At 38.7% G+C, this 16212-nt stretch overlaps 2 protein-coding genes across 4 annotated transcripts; both read right to left on the bottom strand.

The window, feature by feature from the left end:
* Positions 1 to 721: 721 nt before the first annotated feature.
* Positions 722 to 9543, bottom strand: mapk15 (mitogen-activated protein kinase 15). 2 transcript variants are annotated; one of them, XM_072370395.1, is made up of 15 exons: positions 9324 to 9543; positions 8977 to 9127; positions 7386 to 7484; positions 7049 to 7078; positions 6339 to 6429; positions 5768 to 5898; positions 5442 to 5605; positions 4251 to 4390; positions 4106 to 4163; positions 3479 to 3616; positions 3107 to 3212; positions 2688 to 3009; positions 2332 to 2468; positions 2004 to 2156; positions 722 to 1837 (listed from the first exon to the last, which is right to left on the bottom strand). In XM_072370395.1, the coding sequence occupies exons 2-15, from the start codon at positions 9064 to 9066 to the stop codon at positions 1643 to 1645; spliced, it is 1854 nt and encodes a 617-aa protein (XP_072226496.1). In that variant the 5' UTR covers positions 9067 to 9127; positions 9324 to 9543; the 3' UTR covers positions 722 to 1642. The 2 variants fall into 2 exon arrangements, with proteins under 2 accessions (XP_072226496.1, XP_072226495.1); XM_072370394.1 differs by having other exon boundaries at positions 8977 to 9543.
* Positions 9544 to 11417: 1874 nt separating this feature from the next.
* vps28 (VPS28 subunit of ESCRT-I) lies at positions 11418 to 16065 on the bottom strand. Of its 2 annotated transcripts, none has more exons than XM_072370426.1 (10): positions 16016 to 16065; positions 14387 to 14450; positions 14250 to 14278; positions 13946 to 13983; positions 13747 to 13836; positions 13561 to 13666; positions 13360 to 13461; positions 12991 to 13044; positions 12809 to 12900; positions 11418 to 12526 (listed from the first exon to the last, which is right to left on the bottom strand). In XM_072370426.1, exons 2-10 carry the CDS (start codon positions 14424 to 14426, stop codon positions 12406 to 12408), a joined length of 672 nt encoding a protein of 223 aa, XP_072226527.1. In that variant the 5' UTR covers positions 14427 to 14450; positions 16016 to 16065; the 3' UTR covers positions 11418 to 12405. The 2 variants fall into 2 exon arrangements, with proteins under 2 accessions (XP_072226527.1, XP_072226528.1); XM_072370427.1 differs by having other exon boundaries at positions 16007 to 16030.
* Positions 16066 to 16212: the final 147 nt, after the last annotated feature.

Below are 16212 nucleotides of genomic sequence, written 5' to 3'. Positions count from 1 at the left end.
AGGTGGAGGAGGATCAGACAGAACAAATGATTATTACACTTATCTCTGGAGATACCCTTAAAATCAACCCAGAGAAATATATTTCCACATGAGAATGAATGAAGAGGTGATTATATAATACTTTTCAATTTTGTTGTCAAACAACACCTGATGTCCACAAGAGGGATAGACGATGTAACATGAATCAGTAATATGAAAAGGAACGATTTTATTTTGAACAATCATTATGCTTGATGGGTTGGATGCAGTTCAACAAACACTAATTCAACCTTCATATTTCACCATTGGTTTAATTTAAAAGCCCAAACAGGTCAAATATCAAATTTCATGTACAATCACAATTCCAGAAAAGTTGAGACGTTTTTTAAAATGTTTTAAAAATATCAAGGTTGTACAATTATATTCTATCAAACCTTGAACTGACTGGGACTGAACGGTGGCAAATGGGCTCACCAGTCTGTGCAAGATTGTACAGGCAAATAACTCAGATAAAACTAAACGTCTCAACTTTTCTGGAAATGGACTTTGAAGAACAAGATAGAAATTGATGCTGCAATCTATCTAGAAACAGATTATTCACTCAGCCTTCAGCTTTACCGTGTGACCCTTTGTATGTAGGAGCTCGGACCTTTGCTTCTCCTCCTCAGCCGGTGACAATGAGAAATGCAGTAATTGTTGAGAAAGAATTAAAAGAAAAAAGCTCACTTGTACTGGAAACCTATTATTTCAACTTCAGTTTATTATAAAACTTTACAGCGTTTCATGTTACACAATATAAAACATGTTCTAATCTTTTCCTGTTTGCAAACACAAGAACAAACAGTCATATTGCTGCAGTATTCACATAGAAAATAATTACTCATTAAATACATTGCATATAATCAATTTAAACATCAGATTGCATATAATACATTAATTATGTGACCATCTGAATCTCAGCAAATTGATGTTCTAAAAGTGATGTCAAGCCATTAAGCCTCCATGTAATTTTCTCCATAGATAAACATGAGAACTCATGACTAATTCAAACGTACAGTGGCAGCTGGGGGGGCTACAATATCTTTGGGCTCCCGTTAACTCCTAGCTGTGATACGTTCAAATATTCTTAGTAATATTTAGCATCTGTGAAAGACTTCTAGAGGCTGACATGTAGCTGTATCATGTAGCTGAGTGGTACACATTCCCCACAAACCTACATTAGTCAAAATACCGGAAAGAAATTCAGAGACAATCACTTGTGAAAACAGGAGCTTTGGTCTCTCTGAGAATTTAGTATTTACCCGGTGTTCCTGGCTGTTATGTAGAAATACCGTTACATTAAACTTCTGGAAAAGGAATAAAAATAATGAAATACCCCCTTCACACATGCCTCTGAATTGAAATTTGAAAGTTTGATTAAAATGCACCTTATTTTGAGATATGTACATCACAGACTGCAACATAGAAGGCAGTGAATCTAAAAAAATTGTGTTAAGGGTAGAACCTAAACAATACAAAAAGGTGTTTTAACTAACAATTTCTCCTTACAAAACCTCTGTTTGCCAGTCACATGACAACCTGTCACGTGGCTATCAAAGCAAACTGTTGTGTGTTCAAACAGAAGTGACATTCACCCCACATGTTACCAGCTTTTTAGCTGCAGCTAATGGTTGTAAGCGCGGCTTCGAAGCAGACCGTCCAGTTCCGTCTTGTTGATTGTACCGTAGGCCTGGGAATAGCTGCCAAGTTTGGCTCGTGGGTCACCAGCAGCAGCCACATTACAGTTATTCTGAAATACTTTCTTGCTGAACCGTGCAGGTGCCCGAGTCTCACGAACCTGAGAACTGGACCGCTGGTTCTGCATGAGAAGAAAATGGAAGCTTCATTTAAATAAAACCATCAGGTTTTAAAACAACTCTCATTTAGATTAAATCTTGAAAAATTCAAACAGTCATACATATAAAATGATTTACATCCATCGTTTTATATCATCATTTCCCTGCTGTGAGGTGAAGTGGACTGACCAGGCGGGCTGATGTGACGCACAGCCCAGCAGACAAAGGTCCCTCATCCTTGCGGACTAAAGGGTTGTTCTGGGTTTGGTTTAGGGTCAAGGAGAAGGAACGGTTATGGGCCACAGGGGCTGAGCGACCACGCTGCAGGATCTGGTCCATAGACTGGTGGAGAAAAAGGTGAAAAAGAGTGAGAATGAGGATCACAGTGAACCATTTAATGAGCAAAAGGGGGATAAAATGCCAGTGGAAAAAATAAAAAGGATGATAACATGAAAGAAAATAAGATTACGTCATAAGAGAAAGCAAAACTGAATAGTGAGGAGACTGAGTTGCTTACTACACTGGTGCTGGTGCCCTCTGCTGGTGGTGTTGTTGCAGTTCCATTACTGAGCTGTCCCACTGCTTTCCTGCTGGCTGTGGAGAAGTGAGGGGAGTAGTACTGAAGAGCACCAGCTGGACCCCGAACAAAACCATCTGAGTGAAGAAAAGAAGACTTTGTGTTTGCAGCCTGAGGCACTTTGCAGATATAATCTATGTTTGGAGGTTTCTGTAAGTAGCTCTAATGTTCTAACATAACATGCGAGTTTCTCGTCTGTATCAAACCATAAAAATACTTTTTCTGTACTAGTAGAAATAAAAACATATTTTGGCCAGTATTGAAAATATGAACAGTGTGCAGAAAAATTCTCATACTTGGGGCATGTGTGATGGGGTTATATGTAGGTTTTCCTAAACCATGGTCAGCTAATGGACTCGCTTTCTCCTCGGAAGATGAGGTGGATGCATTTACAGCCCGAGGTTTGGTGACAACTGTATGTGAAGGCACATGGTTTGACTCATCACTCTGCTCGTGCTGTGGCTTCCCCTCACTGTTGCTGTCTCTGTGGCTGTTTGCTGCCACTGGGCCCTTCTCTCCTTTATCATGCCACACGTTGGGCTTCTCACTGCTGCTGGCACAACAGCCATCCTTTGGCAGCCTCAGAATCCCCTGATTAGTTCTGCTCTCTAGTATCATCTGCAGGTGAAGGAGTATAAGTATTAGGTTTAATCAGCTTTCTCAGATAATGTTCCACAATAAAGAATGATGCATGAGTTTTTTTTGCTTTCTGTACCTCATATAACTTGTTGCGGTACTGAACCACAGATAGCTGCACATCATCGTCCACTGCCAGCACCACATCATAGTTGAGAGCTGGCTCTTTGGCTGGATTATGGAACCTCCAGGAAAAAGGAAACTTAGTTGTAACCACATAATAGCATTTAATTGAAATGAAACAATACTGAGACTATTGATCTCTCAAATCTACATTAGGACGAATAGCTGTCTACATAGAAGAAACTATTACATTTTACTGTTAAACTAACCAACAAAAGAAAAAATGAACAGATAAACAATGAAAAAACAAGATCTCCACAATCCTTTTGCTCTAAGGAAAATCTTAATGCTGCTTCTAAGCCACAAACAAGTCTAAAATCTTTGATACCTGGCTACATATGGGTGCTGGAGGGCTTGTTCTGCAGTCAGACGTTTGTCTGGGTTAAAAACTAACAAATCCCTCAGCAGGTCAAGGGCATCAGGAGGCACTGACGGTTGGAGAAGATCCTCCAAAGGCACCTGTGGTCTAGTAATGGAAGAATAAAGCAGGATTAAAAAGTATAACATGCCCAAAATGAAGGCAGAATTGTGACTCAAATGCTTTCCACTAAGAATGATGGTTCTGCAAACATTTAAAGTGCACTGCTCATCTACATATCTCCAAGTTTGCAGAGTGGCCTGTTTAAGCCGTCTTTGCTTAGTTTACAATTTTGCTGCTGCATCATTGCATCACTGCAACAATCTCTGCTTCTGCTTCCTGGGCATTTAATCAAGCTTACCTCCAGTTGCACACTCTATACACTATAATAGTCTCCCCAGTGGAGGGAAGGAAATTTGTTTTGCTAAACTCGCAACAAGGTCAGAAAGGGGCCAAGCAAAGTTTAGCATGAACTGTGCAAAGCCTGTGTACACTTACAAACAGTCCCACTGAAATGACTGATGAAAATATTATCACATAAAATACAAAAAGAGGCGTTTTATTACATAAGCTGCAAAAAAACACATTTTGCCTTACTTCAGTAGCATTCTCTGGATGACAGACGATCCATATTCAGATCTAATGGCGAGAATATCTGAAAACGCAGGAGTATTCCATCAATCCAAACTAAAAGAAAAGCATTGAGCATTTGAATAGATCTATTCTTGACAGTTGTATTCACCCTCTGGGCTGGGGTGAGGTATGGCGCTCATTATCTTCTCTATTTGGTTGATGGTGGATGTTCCAGGAAACAGGGCTTTTCCCAGCAGCATCTCTCCCAGAATACAGCCGAGGCTCCACATATCCACACCTTTAGTATACCTTTTGACAAGATGTGCTCTTTTTACAGGCTATTACACTTCAAAGTACTTTAAAATTAGAATTCTGATCCTTTAAAGGACCGGTGTGAGGCATTCAGTGGCATCAGATGATGAGGTTGCAGTTTGCAACCCTCTGAATATGTCTCCCTTTTCAAATTCTCAGGAAGATCTATGGTGGCTGTCACTGTCACTTATAAAAAATGCAAAAGACCTTCTCTGGTAAATCTATCTATGGAGAAACCAAGACATTTTAAAGTTAAGACAGGAGGAACAGTTTTCTACTTATGGCACAGAATAGCAAAATATTTGAAAGGATGGCTCAAGGAGAAAAGGGGCGAGGATCTAGTTTTTTTTGGCCACCTGCGACATCTGAAGTGGGCATGGCATGTTAGTCATCCACTCTAAACTAGATTAAAAGTACATTTCTACTTAGTCACATATATAATTTTCATCTGACAGAAATAATTCTAGTGTTAGGTTGCAGCTAAACACTGGTTAGATGATAAAGTTGTTGCATGACACTCTGAAGCAAGGATGCCTCATTTTGTTAAATGCCTCTCACCTCCTTTTTCCTCCACTGCCCTCATCTCCTCTTCTCACATCATTGGTGGGAGGGACCGAGACACAAATACTCGAGTCGAGTGGAGCAATCAAATGTGTGCAAACTGGGTAACGAGGTAAGGGGTCTGTTTCTGCCATTAAGACTAAACTGTAATCCTGGAGTTCTCAAACTAAACTGGGTGAGCAGAAATTCCAAGAGTCTCAGTCTAAGGCAGTCCTTAAACCCCAGACTGGAGTGGATACAAGGTGTGCACAAAGCTCAAGTTATATTTGTGAAACAAAACTGTATTTGTGTGGATTTAGCCTGCCTCATTGTAAGCTCATTTGACATCATGAAAGCACATTTCTGCTCATTGAGTCCCTTAAATGCAACACAATGGTCCTTTGATATGCAGGTATATCATGTTACCTTCTTTATCATTGTTACATTAGGAGCACAAGCAAACAATGCAGTTGACACAATGACAACAGATGCTCAACACAGATGATACCTTGCGGATCCCAGCAGGATCTCAGGGGCCCGATACCATCGTGTGGCCACATACTCCGTCAGTGCCGGATTCCCGCTGTCTTCTTGGATCTGGTTGAGTGATCTGGCCAAGCCAAAGTCACACAGCTTGACAACACAGTCAGTGTTCAGGAGCACGTTGGACGGCTGGAGAGAGAAAAACAGACAGCAGAGTATTTTTCACAAAAGCAACAAGAGTTCGATGTCCACTGAGGTTCCCAGATCATGGTCTGGATGTGATAACAGGAATTAATCTGTCAGTAAAAAGATGAAAGAAAAAGAGAAATGTTGCTTTTAAATGCTTCACACCTTTTTGTCTCTGTGAATAACATTTCCTGAATGGAGGTATTTAATGGCTTTGAAGAGCTGGTACATCACATAACGTTTATGGATGTCCTTCAGGAGGGAGCCTTTCTTTATCACAGCATGCAAGTCCGTATCTAGGAAGAAGCAGAAGAGAGAAACTGATCGCCTATGATTTGAGCAGCAGTTAAAACAAATGACAGGGGTGCAATTAATGTGTCATAATCAGGAACATCATCAGGAACATCATCAGGAACATCATCAGGAACATCATCCATAACGATTTTGTTATTGAGCTGCAAACACACACTCCTCTAACATCAAACATAGTGACTTCAACTGAACAGAGAGAAACAGTGGAGTCCTGCTCTGATGCTGCAGTACAGTCAGGGGCAAGTTGGGCCTGTGGACTCAGCAGTATGACAGTGAAGCCAGCCAAGGGGAGCACAAGCCCTCCTCACACCCTTGCGCAAGCACCTTTTCAGTGCCAAGTTAAACTGGTTAGACCCACTGCAGCCAATCTGTATTTGCTCAAGCAATTTGAGCAACTCCCCATGTGCAGCATTACAACACTCACCCATATATTCGAAGATGAGATAAATGTCTTTGTCATTTTGTGCTCGGATGACATTCAGGAGTTTGACGATGTTGGGGTGATCTCCAAACTCCTGCACAAGAAAAAAGAGTTTGTGACGGGAAGCGCACAAAATACGGACGGCACACTTCAGTTACTGTTTGAGCTCTGATAACAAGCAGGTAGCACGACAAGGTTGTGCAAACATTCAACATAGGTTACATAATCGTTACTATAAACCATATGACCACAGCTCTGGGGCTTTACTGGAAAATGAAAACAGCTGATCAGGGAACAGTGGAGCAGCTGGGTGACACGAATGTAGGTCAGCATTAGCAGTTGAGTATTAGCACACAAAAAATGCCATTCAAAAAACCACTATACCTTTTGTGGTCACTTTGACATTCAGATACTTAAAATTTATATAAAGTAATATGCATTTACAGATATCAGTGCAGATGATGATGCAAATACGGAGCCAAATGCTGGCACTGAATTCTACTCGCTGTAAATTAAAAAAACTAGACATAACTGATGTTTGAAGTATTTGTACCAGCAGAGCAAATAAAACTGATGAAGCAGCGATGGAAAAATAAATAAGGTGTGCCAATTAGACACAGCATGAGAGTAGTGAGGAACAAATAAAGTGTCTCCAAGAGGACTCGAAGGGTAATAGAAGTATTCATTAATTTAGGCATTATCACGATAGTTACCTGAAGGAACATAACTTCTCTGAATGTTCTCTGTAAAAAGAAAAAAGAAACTTTACAATCAGGACATGAATTTCACAGGAAACATGCAGCCAGAAGCTAGGTACACTCGAGCCTGCTGTTCTAATTAATCATTAGCCGTGTTCCTCTTGAGGGTGAAGGCAGACATTTATACAGAGTGGTGACTGTAAATCAGTGGTTGAGATCTGAGTCTGTTGCTGAAAGGTGTCATAAATGAAATTTAAAAAGATAATCTACATCACATAAAAAAGAAACTCTTTCCCTTTCTTTTCTCATCCCTTAAATGTTTGTGTGCAGCACTGTCATACAGTATACACACCTGAGCGTCCGTCCTGTTCCTAAAAGCATCGAAGATCTTTTTCACAGCCACGATCTCGCCCGTCTGTCGGTCAATTGCTTTCCATACAATGCCGTAGGCCTGAGGAAGTAACAAAATAAGACCTCATCGAGAAGCTCCTTGTACCTGTAGGTGTGGACCTGATATAGCATGTTCTGTACCATATCAAGATGTTTAGTGTATGGATATAACTGAAGGATGTGAAAGAGAAGAAGAAGAAATCATTGGTAATAACAGTGGGGTCGGAGTTGTATCCAGAAATTTATCCCATCCACCCACAGCAGGATTTTTAAGAACTGATTGTGAGAAAGAGTTTTCTAATAAAAGTATAAACCCTAAAAACACATGAATAAATAAATGACACACGTTTGTTCATGTGGTGTGCTCTGGTTGCATTCTCCAGTAGGAATAGTTAGACTTCCCAGGACACTGAGTCATGGACGGATTAGTCAACAGGCCCCTGGTTAGAGACCGTGTGACATAAAAGAAAGACAGTGATACTGAAAGAGAAAGAAAGGGACTACAAATTATTTGGATGTATTTCAAGTCTCTTTGGTTGTTTTGCATCTTGTTTGCCATTTGGATAATTTTCTCATTTCTTCTTACAAATCTATTCATGTTTATTACAACCTCTTTTTTTGTTGATTTTTGTCTCTTTCTGGTTATTTTCCATCTTTTGTAGTTGTTATAGTCTCCTTGTCAATAGTGTTTAGTTATTTCAAGTCTCTAGTTGTTGTGGGTAACTTTTCATCTCCCTGTGGTTGCAGAGGCTTTGGATGTAAGCCCCTGTTATTCTTTTGGCCCTCTGTTTGAGTCACTAATCCTTCAAAGGATTGAGCCTAGATAAATGTATATTTTTCCGATCAGATGGATCATATTCACACAGCAGTGGAAACTCTTTGAGTCTGACAAACCCACACGCCAGAAAAACAGAAAATGATGTGCCCTCACTGTTTGCTGCTATGAAACCATTCTTTAACTCTTTTAATCCAACTTCTCCATATTGTTTGATTTCTTCAGGCATCACATGCAGCTTCTACATAACAAGTCATCTGTAAACAGGTTGAACAGCTGTGTAACATGAGTCACAGCCACACTAAAGTAAGTCCAGCAAGCCTCTGTGGCAGGTATACGTGGCATTTACCAGCTGGATATCTAAAACAGAGCTGCAGTTTGTGAATCTCTGTGGACAGACTATGGAAAGGAACCAGGTGCAGTCCTGTGGTAACCTCAGGTTACCAGCAGAGAGAAAAACAAAAGGGTTGGACTGTACAGGAAACAAGTCCTCACACATCAGCTGATCTGCAAGGAAAGCGTTTGCCCTGCCAAAGTAAATAAACCCCTTTCTTACAAAACTGGTATTCAAAGAGAAACTTAAGTCTGGAGAATGCCAGGAATTTTCTGAATGCAAAAGTACACAGGAAACTTAAGTGATAGGGAAAAAAATGGTTTACATGTGAACAGATAGGTTCAGCCAAGGCTGTGGTAAAACTGTTTTGTAAAAACAAAGTCTTATGAACAACATTTAATGTCAACTGCAGTCAGTTTGAATAAAATAACTCAAAGCACTCACCCCTTTGCCAAGTCTCTTCTTGATTTCATATTTGAGAGAAATGTGGTCCTCCACCTCTGTGATGTTTGCCGATTCATATTTTTTGCTCATTTTATAGTTCAGCTCGCTCCTCTGCTCATGCAGAAACCATCATCACACTCTTTGTTTATTCCTACAAGAAATCCCAATGGCCCAAAAAAGAGATGTTGCAAGGTCTTAAGTGAAGCTGTCCGTGCGAAGATGAAACATCCAAGTGTTTCCACGATACACAGCAATTATGTATATTATCAACACAGCAGCTGAGTATATCTTTGGGATTACCTGGCAACCCTCAAGCGACCACTCTGGTCAAACGCCGCTTAACTTACTTTAGTGAGTCAGTGTCTGTCGGGAAGCCGGTTAGCTTTCATCTCTATTTAATGGCTGAAAATGTCTCACTTATTTACAATCTGTTGTTGCCAAGGTCAACTCTCCCTCTATTGTCAGCGACTTTGCGCTCTCTCTAAACTCTGCTGCAAATTGAAGAGCCGTAGAGTTTTGTCGCTATTCGTCGTCCTGGTAACGAATGTACTGCTGACTGGTTCTTAAAGGAGACGTGTCAAAAAAAAAAAACTCCTCCGGCTTTACGCATTCTGTCATTCTGCTCAGTTGTTATGGCGATAACGCTGTGGGTGACGTATGGAACACTGAGCATTATGATTTTCATAACCTCTACATCTGTAAATGTCATATCTCAGAAATATAGAGCTGCAGTAATAGAGAATGAGGGGAGACTAAATGACTTCAGAATAAATACGTGAAACCACAACAAAGACACAGATTAGAAACAAATACACAGTAGTAAAAAAATTGCTGGGCGTCAACGTGACCCACATCTTCAGTTTTATGTGGCCTTAAGTGACTCTGTTGACTCAGAACGAGCTTTGCTGAACCTACTCAGGCCACAGAAAGACAAATTTGTATTTTTATAGGTCTTCAGAGCACACTTTGCCATCACAACACTTGCTGCAAGCCATGCTTAAGCCAGTTTATAATATTCGGGCCACACCTAACCTATAAAAAAACATGCAATAACTCAAGTTAGGCAGGCTCATGACCTTTGAGCTCTATCTGGCCTGTGTACACTGGTCAGCGCTGTAACTCAGCCATAAGGGGCAGAACTAGCACAGAGCACAGACTAGGCCCATTTGAGTCTGCTAACCTGGTTAAATGCAACATCACCAAATATGTCATAGATCATTTTCCAAATATGACACAAAAGTACCTCAAAGACATAAATGCAAAATTGCAAAAGCGTGGCTCAGTTAATACAAAATCTTAAAGATAGGCTTTAAACTTAACATGTTAAGCAAAAACAACGGAATACACCTACAGATGTTTTTGTTGGCATGGATTTGTATGATTAGTTAAACGCAAACATCAACAAACAGATGCAAACATAACAGATATGAAAAACAAGAAGAAAATTTAAAAAGCTCATAAAGAAATACTATAACCACATTTTCAGCTCATCTTTGTTCATATAAAACTTTTTTATTTTAGTAGTAAGTAAACAGAAAGAGCTTTACAGAGCAAAGGCAAAACATCCACAGAGAGGGAGCCTGAAAACTTTCCATTTTAGACTTAGAAACACTCAAAAGAAAAGTCGTTCTGCGCTGAGGTCAATGAATTCTTGAGGGGATGTAGGGAATACGATCTTCAGATAAGCCACAGCTTGACTATGATGGCTTTAAACGTGACAGTGAGGATTTAGAATTTCAATCTGAATTTTGCAGGGAGTCAATGTAGACACTAACACTGGAGAAAGATGAGCTCTCCTGATGTACCAGTGATCGCATGACACCAATGATGAAAGTCACCACTGAGCACCTAGTCTTTCACTTATTGATTTAATCAAAGCACTTATGCATGTTATTGAGAGGTTTTAAGTTTCTTAGGTTTTTAGAAAGATGTTTTATTGTTGATTTGTGTGACAAGCCCATGCATGTATTATTGTGTGTACAGCATTTTATTGACTTATTTCTGCTGACTTGATCTGTTGCTAACCAGGACACTCTTGGAGACGAGATTCTTACCCTCAAGAGTTTCTATTTCCCGATTAAATAAATGCACTTACTGAAAACTGCCCGTGGGGTAAACCAACACAACTATGCTTACATTTTCCCAAAAAGAAAAGAAAATGACTGTTTTAGCACATGTGCTTGTAATTTGACATTTATTCTCCACTGCCTTTATGCATGTTTATGTTAATGCATTTGGAGGACACATTTATCCAAAGCGACTTACATTTAGGACTCCCGATTTTTCTTTTTGTTCCATCTCACGAGTAAGAGTTGATCTCTGGGTCGTAAAACAATGCTGTCTTAAAAAATTAAAGCGTCTCATAGATGACTGTCTAATACTAAATTCCCCATAAACCTCTGAACACTTAAATTGATCTTATTCACACAAAAGAAGCCAACTTGCAGAACTGTTTAGTTTATTTCTACAAAGGTGTAACATGCTTTTATTTAAAAATCAACACTATTATTTACAATGATAAATCTTTATAAATATGTTTTCCCTAATGGTGTTTGGAGGTTGAAACATATTTAGCGAGCAAGATAAAGAGGCGGTTTGTCCGCCTCAATTTTGATCACTCACCATGTGGTGAAACGCTGCCTCTAAAGGTAATATGGATTAGACATGTTAACAAAGTACAGAGAGAGGAAAACAAGTGATCAACATGAAGCATCTCTTCAACTTCAGTTTCAATATGGTCATTAACTGGATGTGCTGTCCAATCAACTTAAAGTCCAAGTAATTACTTCAGCTGTGAACTGACAAAGAAAATTAACTGCAGCCTACGATAGTTTCTTTTACTCTATTTACAGACACTTTTGCAGGATTCTACAGTAAAATGTGACGTGAAACATGACAAACGAAACGAACATAGATCACAAATATTGGATACAGTTAGATTAATACAAAGACTTTGGCTGTGCAACCTTCTCCAGATATGCAGACTTTAGAATGCTTCTTTGTGCTCTGCCAAACTTAGCTATAAAATTAGATATTATCTGATGTTACAATATAAAGTTTAGTGTAAACTGCTCTGTCAAGGCCAGAATAAAGAGCCAAAAGGATTTTCACAAGTTTGGGTATAAAAAAAAAGGCCAGAGAAGGAGCTTCAAGCATTAGATGATCTAATAGAGCAAGGCTGCAGGCAGCACAATGTACTAGAAATAGTCCAGCATACAAGGCGTGGATTTTGAACTGTATCCAACTTGACTGAAAAACACATGAGCTTCATGTACAGTGAAAAAGAAAAGAACTGGGGGGATATGAGATGAAAATATGTCCATACATAAATGTATTCCCTGCCAGAACAATAGGGAGAAATTAGCAATTCATTTCTATCTAAACCGGTGTCAGAGTTGCACACAAATAGATTTATAACAGACAGAAGCTCTAAGAGGAGTGGAGGAAGCGGTTGAAGGCGTTGTAGGCCGACTCCAGATCGAAAACCATCTGACGAGCCTGATTTTCATCCAGTTCATCTGAGGCAGACATGCTGCTGAGGGTGGTCAACCTGTTGGAAAAATATCAAGGAAGAAAACATCTCTTTAAAAATATAATTCTGTTGATACTTGCTGTTAGGATGAAAAGTTTTCATTTCAAAGCCACAACGTAATAACTTGTATTATAAACTTAATATGGTTTCAAATTTGCACCACCTCTTTTAAGGCAACTTTCCACTGACAACTGCAATTATCAACGGATCAGTTTCAGACAATAACGTAGCATCCTGCAATGAACAAGCTGATGGCTTAGTGATAGAAACGCAGCAGACTGGTGGCCCAGTGTGACTAACCAAAGGCTGACTTTGTCTTTAGCCTCTGAGTCAGGAGGCATGTTGCTCAGTCTGTTCATCGTCTCCATCAGCTCTTTCAGGTCTGGTTGGATCTGGACCATCAGAGAATAATCAATATGAGAGCTAATGTACAATTAGACATTTGTTTACAAGTAACATTTTATGCATATTGTTATATTTACCTCATCCATGGCCCTGATCTCCAGTTTCAGCTTGTCCATCACAGTGATGAAGAGCTGAGGGTCAAAGAGGGTAAGAGAAAATTAAACTGTTCATGTTAAGTTCAAGTGTTTTTTTTTTGTTTGGTTGTTTTTTTTTTTTTTTACTGTCAAACTTTTCAATTCCTGACTGCCCAATTGCTGCTTTTACGAACTAAGATAAAAGTTGGCACGGGATACAACTGGCAACATCCCTTCATATTTCATGGTGATTGAACAAACTAAATAATTTAATTAAAGTAGAAACACTTTCTTTTTTTCCTTTTTTTTGCTGGCACACGGCCATAACAAGTCTCTTGTTTGCATATAATGGGGGAGAGAGAGAGGACATACAGAAACTATATCTGCAATGCAGCGGTTCAAGTTGCCCTTGTCATCCTTGATGGTGATTGGTCGATCCTCTTTAATCCTCTCCATTGCTAGCGGGCAGTCGAGCTAAGAGACAAAGTGACAACAGCAAGAACATCAGAAATATGAAATCTATCAAATTACATCAGTTTAACAGTAAATAAAATCATTTAGATGAGCACGCACTCTGTACTTTCTGCAGAAATCATCGATGGAGCCCACATCAGAGCCCTGCACCTGTTTGAAGGCAGCCTTATACTGAACCAAGAGTCTGGAACAGGAAGCAGTGTACCTGAAAACAACATTTATTCCACGTTAGTAAAAAGATTCAATTGAACTTAGGGGGGTGTTTTTAGCAGATGGCTAACTCACTCATTAGGTGTTACGCAGTCTTTGATGTAAGCCTTCTCCAGGGCCTGCAGGGTCTTGACAACAGCAAACAACTCTGCCATGTTGTCATACCTCAAGAAAGAAGATGGATAGGGTGTTATAATAGGGGCAACATTATGAATTCATAGTTTAAATAGAGGGCTTATGTTGCTCCAGTAGCTGGCAATATATTCACACTTACTTTTCTCTTTCCCTTGCATTTTTGTATAGTTTCACTTCCTGAAATGACATGATTTATGTTTGTTGTGATCATGAACTCAAATATCACATATTCTTGACAGAATTAAAAGATTTTGTTCAGATTTGCCGGAGCATGGGCATTCCTTGTTATGAAAAAGACAAAATGCAGTTTTCCTGAATATAATTTTCAGGGACAAATTGGAAACATTAAATTAAATAACTACTTTGTGTTTCTTAGAGGTTCAATTATTTACAAAACTTTGGTTACAGAGTATCGATTTCAAAAGTTAAATTGTTAAATTTACCTCATACAACTCTGGTTTATTCGCTGGAACTGTGGGACAGAAAATAATGTTTGTATTATCCGTGAAAGAAGAATGGAATTAAAAGGATGAGGCAGACAACTTTAATTGTCCATATTTGATTGATCTGAATGTCTTACCCCCTCCTACTCCTCCTGTGCCTGCTATCCCATGGAACATGATGTTGATGTATAAGAAATTGATCTGAAAAAGATTTGTTACAGTTTGTCACTTAACTGAATGAATTCAACACATTTCTGACCTATTACTTTCAGGAAATTATTTACAGTGACCAACACCACGGTTAAGTTTAAGTCCTGAGCTCATATTACACGAGTTGCTGGTCATATATGTAGTGTATAAGACACTGTTGGGCAATAGGGTTTATTTTCTAACACTCCTTTTGATTGGTTAAAGCTATTCCACCCATAACATGTCAGCACATCATCAATCTTCAAAAAAGAACAGCACAAGCACATTTTGAGTTACTTTTTTTTTTTTTTTTTTAAACAATGAAGATCAATAATTTCCTGGGGAGAACCCAGTCAAATGTTTGGAGAAATGTATAAATGGGATTAGTAACTGATTACATTGACAGGAATAAAGTAACCAGATTTATCAAAATAAAAGACATGTTATATTTGAGTCATCAAATCAATCAGATTTTTAAGGATTACTAGATTACATTTTGATAAAATCTTTAAATATGTTTAACGAACAGTAAACACGTAATCAAAACAATCAACACAACAGATCTGCAGATGTTTATGCCCACATGTTGTAGTACAAGTAATTTGAGTTAAGCAGTTTTAAATACTCAATAGATGCTACTCCATATCAAATTAAGAAACCCCATTCAGTTTAACTAACAGTGACTTAATACATAGTTGTAATGCCAAGTTATGGCTAATGAAGATGTTTTTCTATAATGTATCTATTTATACTGGATGTTGAGTAAAAACAACAGAAATAAACTTACAAACAGCATTCGGTGTATGTCTATGTATGTTTAAACAGAAAAAATAATAATGGTGAAATTCTAGGTTAGTGTCAGAGTTCAGATTTGACAGATAGCAATATTTAAATATTCGATAAACAAGAAATTTGTATTGATCTTAATGTCTAATTACGTTTGTAATCCAAGGTGTTATAGAAAAGCCATTGTCATTTACAGACAGTAACGTCACAAACTGATTTGTCACAGCTGTGTTCATAGAACTGGATCAATACTTCCAAACGATACGGCTGCTATCAAAAATAATCTTATGCATCCATTTATTTAAACGGAACATAGATATTAAAACTTAAATCAAGTTTCCAGTCAGTCTCGGTGTGACAAGAGGTTCTTCATATTTAACAAAACCAATGAACACAGGTGTCGTCGTATTGTCCAGAACCTGGCCCGGTTAATAACAATTTCACTGTAATCTTTCAATTTAGTCACGTTAAATTCAAAATGTTGCTTCACTAAGCACCAACATGTACTAGAATAAACGACAAACAAAGCATTTCAATTGAAGAGAGCCGATTGTCGGTTATGGATTTCTTGTTTTGCCGAACTAACTAGCCTGAAGTTAGCTGGCGAGGCTAGCTTGTATGCACTTCCTCCATGGTTTTTTGTAGCAACGCGCGTCAAGTACTTGTTTTAAAATCATTAAATTATATCTCTCGAACGATTACTTTGGTAATAGCCCACAGAACCACAAAACTTTAAGCGCCATTTAAAAAAAAAACAGTTTAATAAACGAAATTAAACATACTTCGCTTACCCTTTCGGCAAACTGCTGTGACGTCGATGTAAACACACCCTCCTGCAAGGACCAAAAGATGTCAACATATTTAGGTGTCCATTGCGCCTCAGTAAATATCACTTTTGTTTAAAAGATCACTGATATGTTCTCAACATAAATCAAGATATACAAACCACTAACTATAATATTCACATATGTATTTCAATCTTTACCAT

This window comes from Leuresthes tenuis, unplaced genomic scaffold (assembly GCF_036924035.1).
Source record: "Leuresthes tenuis unplaced genomic scaffold, fLeuTen1.0.hap1 SCAF_18, whole genome shotgun sequence".
NCBI lineage: Eukaryota > Metazoa > Chordata > Actinopteri > Atheriniformes > Atherinopsidae > Leuresthes > Leuresthes tenuis.
The sequence above is the reverse complement of the archived record's forward strand: the minus strand, read 5'-3'. Positions and strand labels throughout refer to the sequence as shown.

Coding starts and splice junctions, on each gene's coding strand:
- vps28 (XM_072370426.1), bottom strand. CDS start 14,426: ATGTTCCATGGGATAGCAGGCACAGGAGGAGTAGGAGGGG. Junction 14,279..14,386: donor CACAGGAGGAGTAGGAGGGG/GTAAGACATTCA, acceptor TCTGTCCCACAG/TTCCAGCGAATAAACCAGAG. Junction 13,837..13,945: donor AATGCAAGGGAAAGAGAAAA/GTAAGTGTGAAT, acceptor TTCTTTCTTGAG/GTATGACAACATGGCAGAGT.
- mapk15 (XM_072370394.1), bottom strand. CDS start 9,066: ATGAGCAAAAAATATGAATCGGCAAACATCACAGAGGTGGAGGACCAC. Junction 4,391..5,441: donor ATCCTGCTGGGATCCGCAAG/GTATCATCTGTG, acceptor TCTTGTCAAAAG/GTATACTAAAGGTGTGGATA. Junction 2,469..2,687: donor CCCCATCACACATGCCCCAA/GTATGAGAATTT, acceptor TTCTTCACTCAG/ATGGTTTTGTTCGGGGTCCA.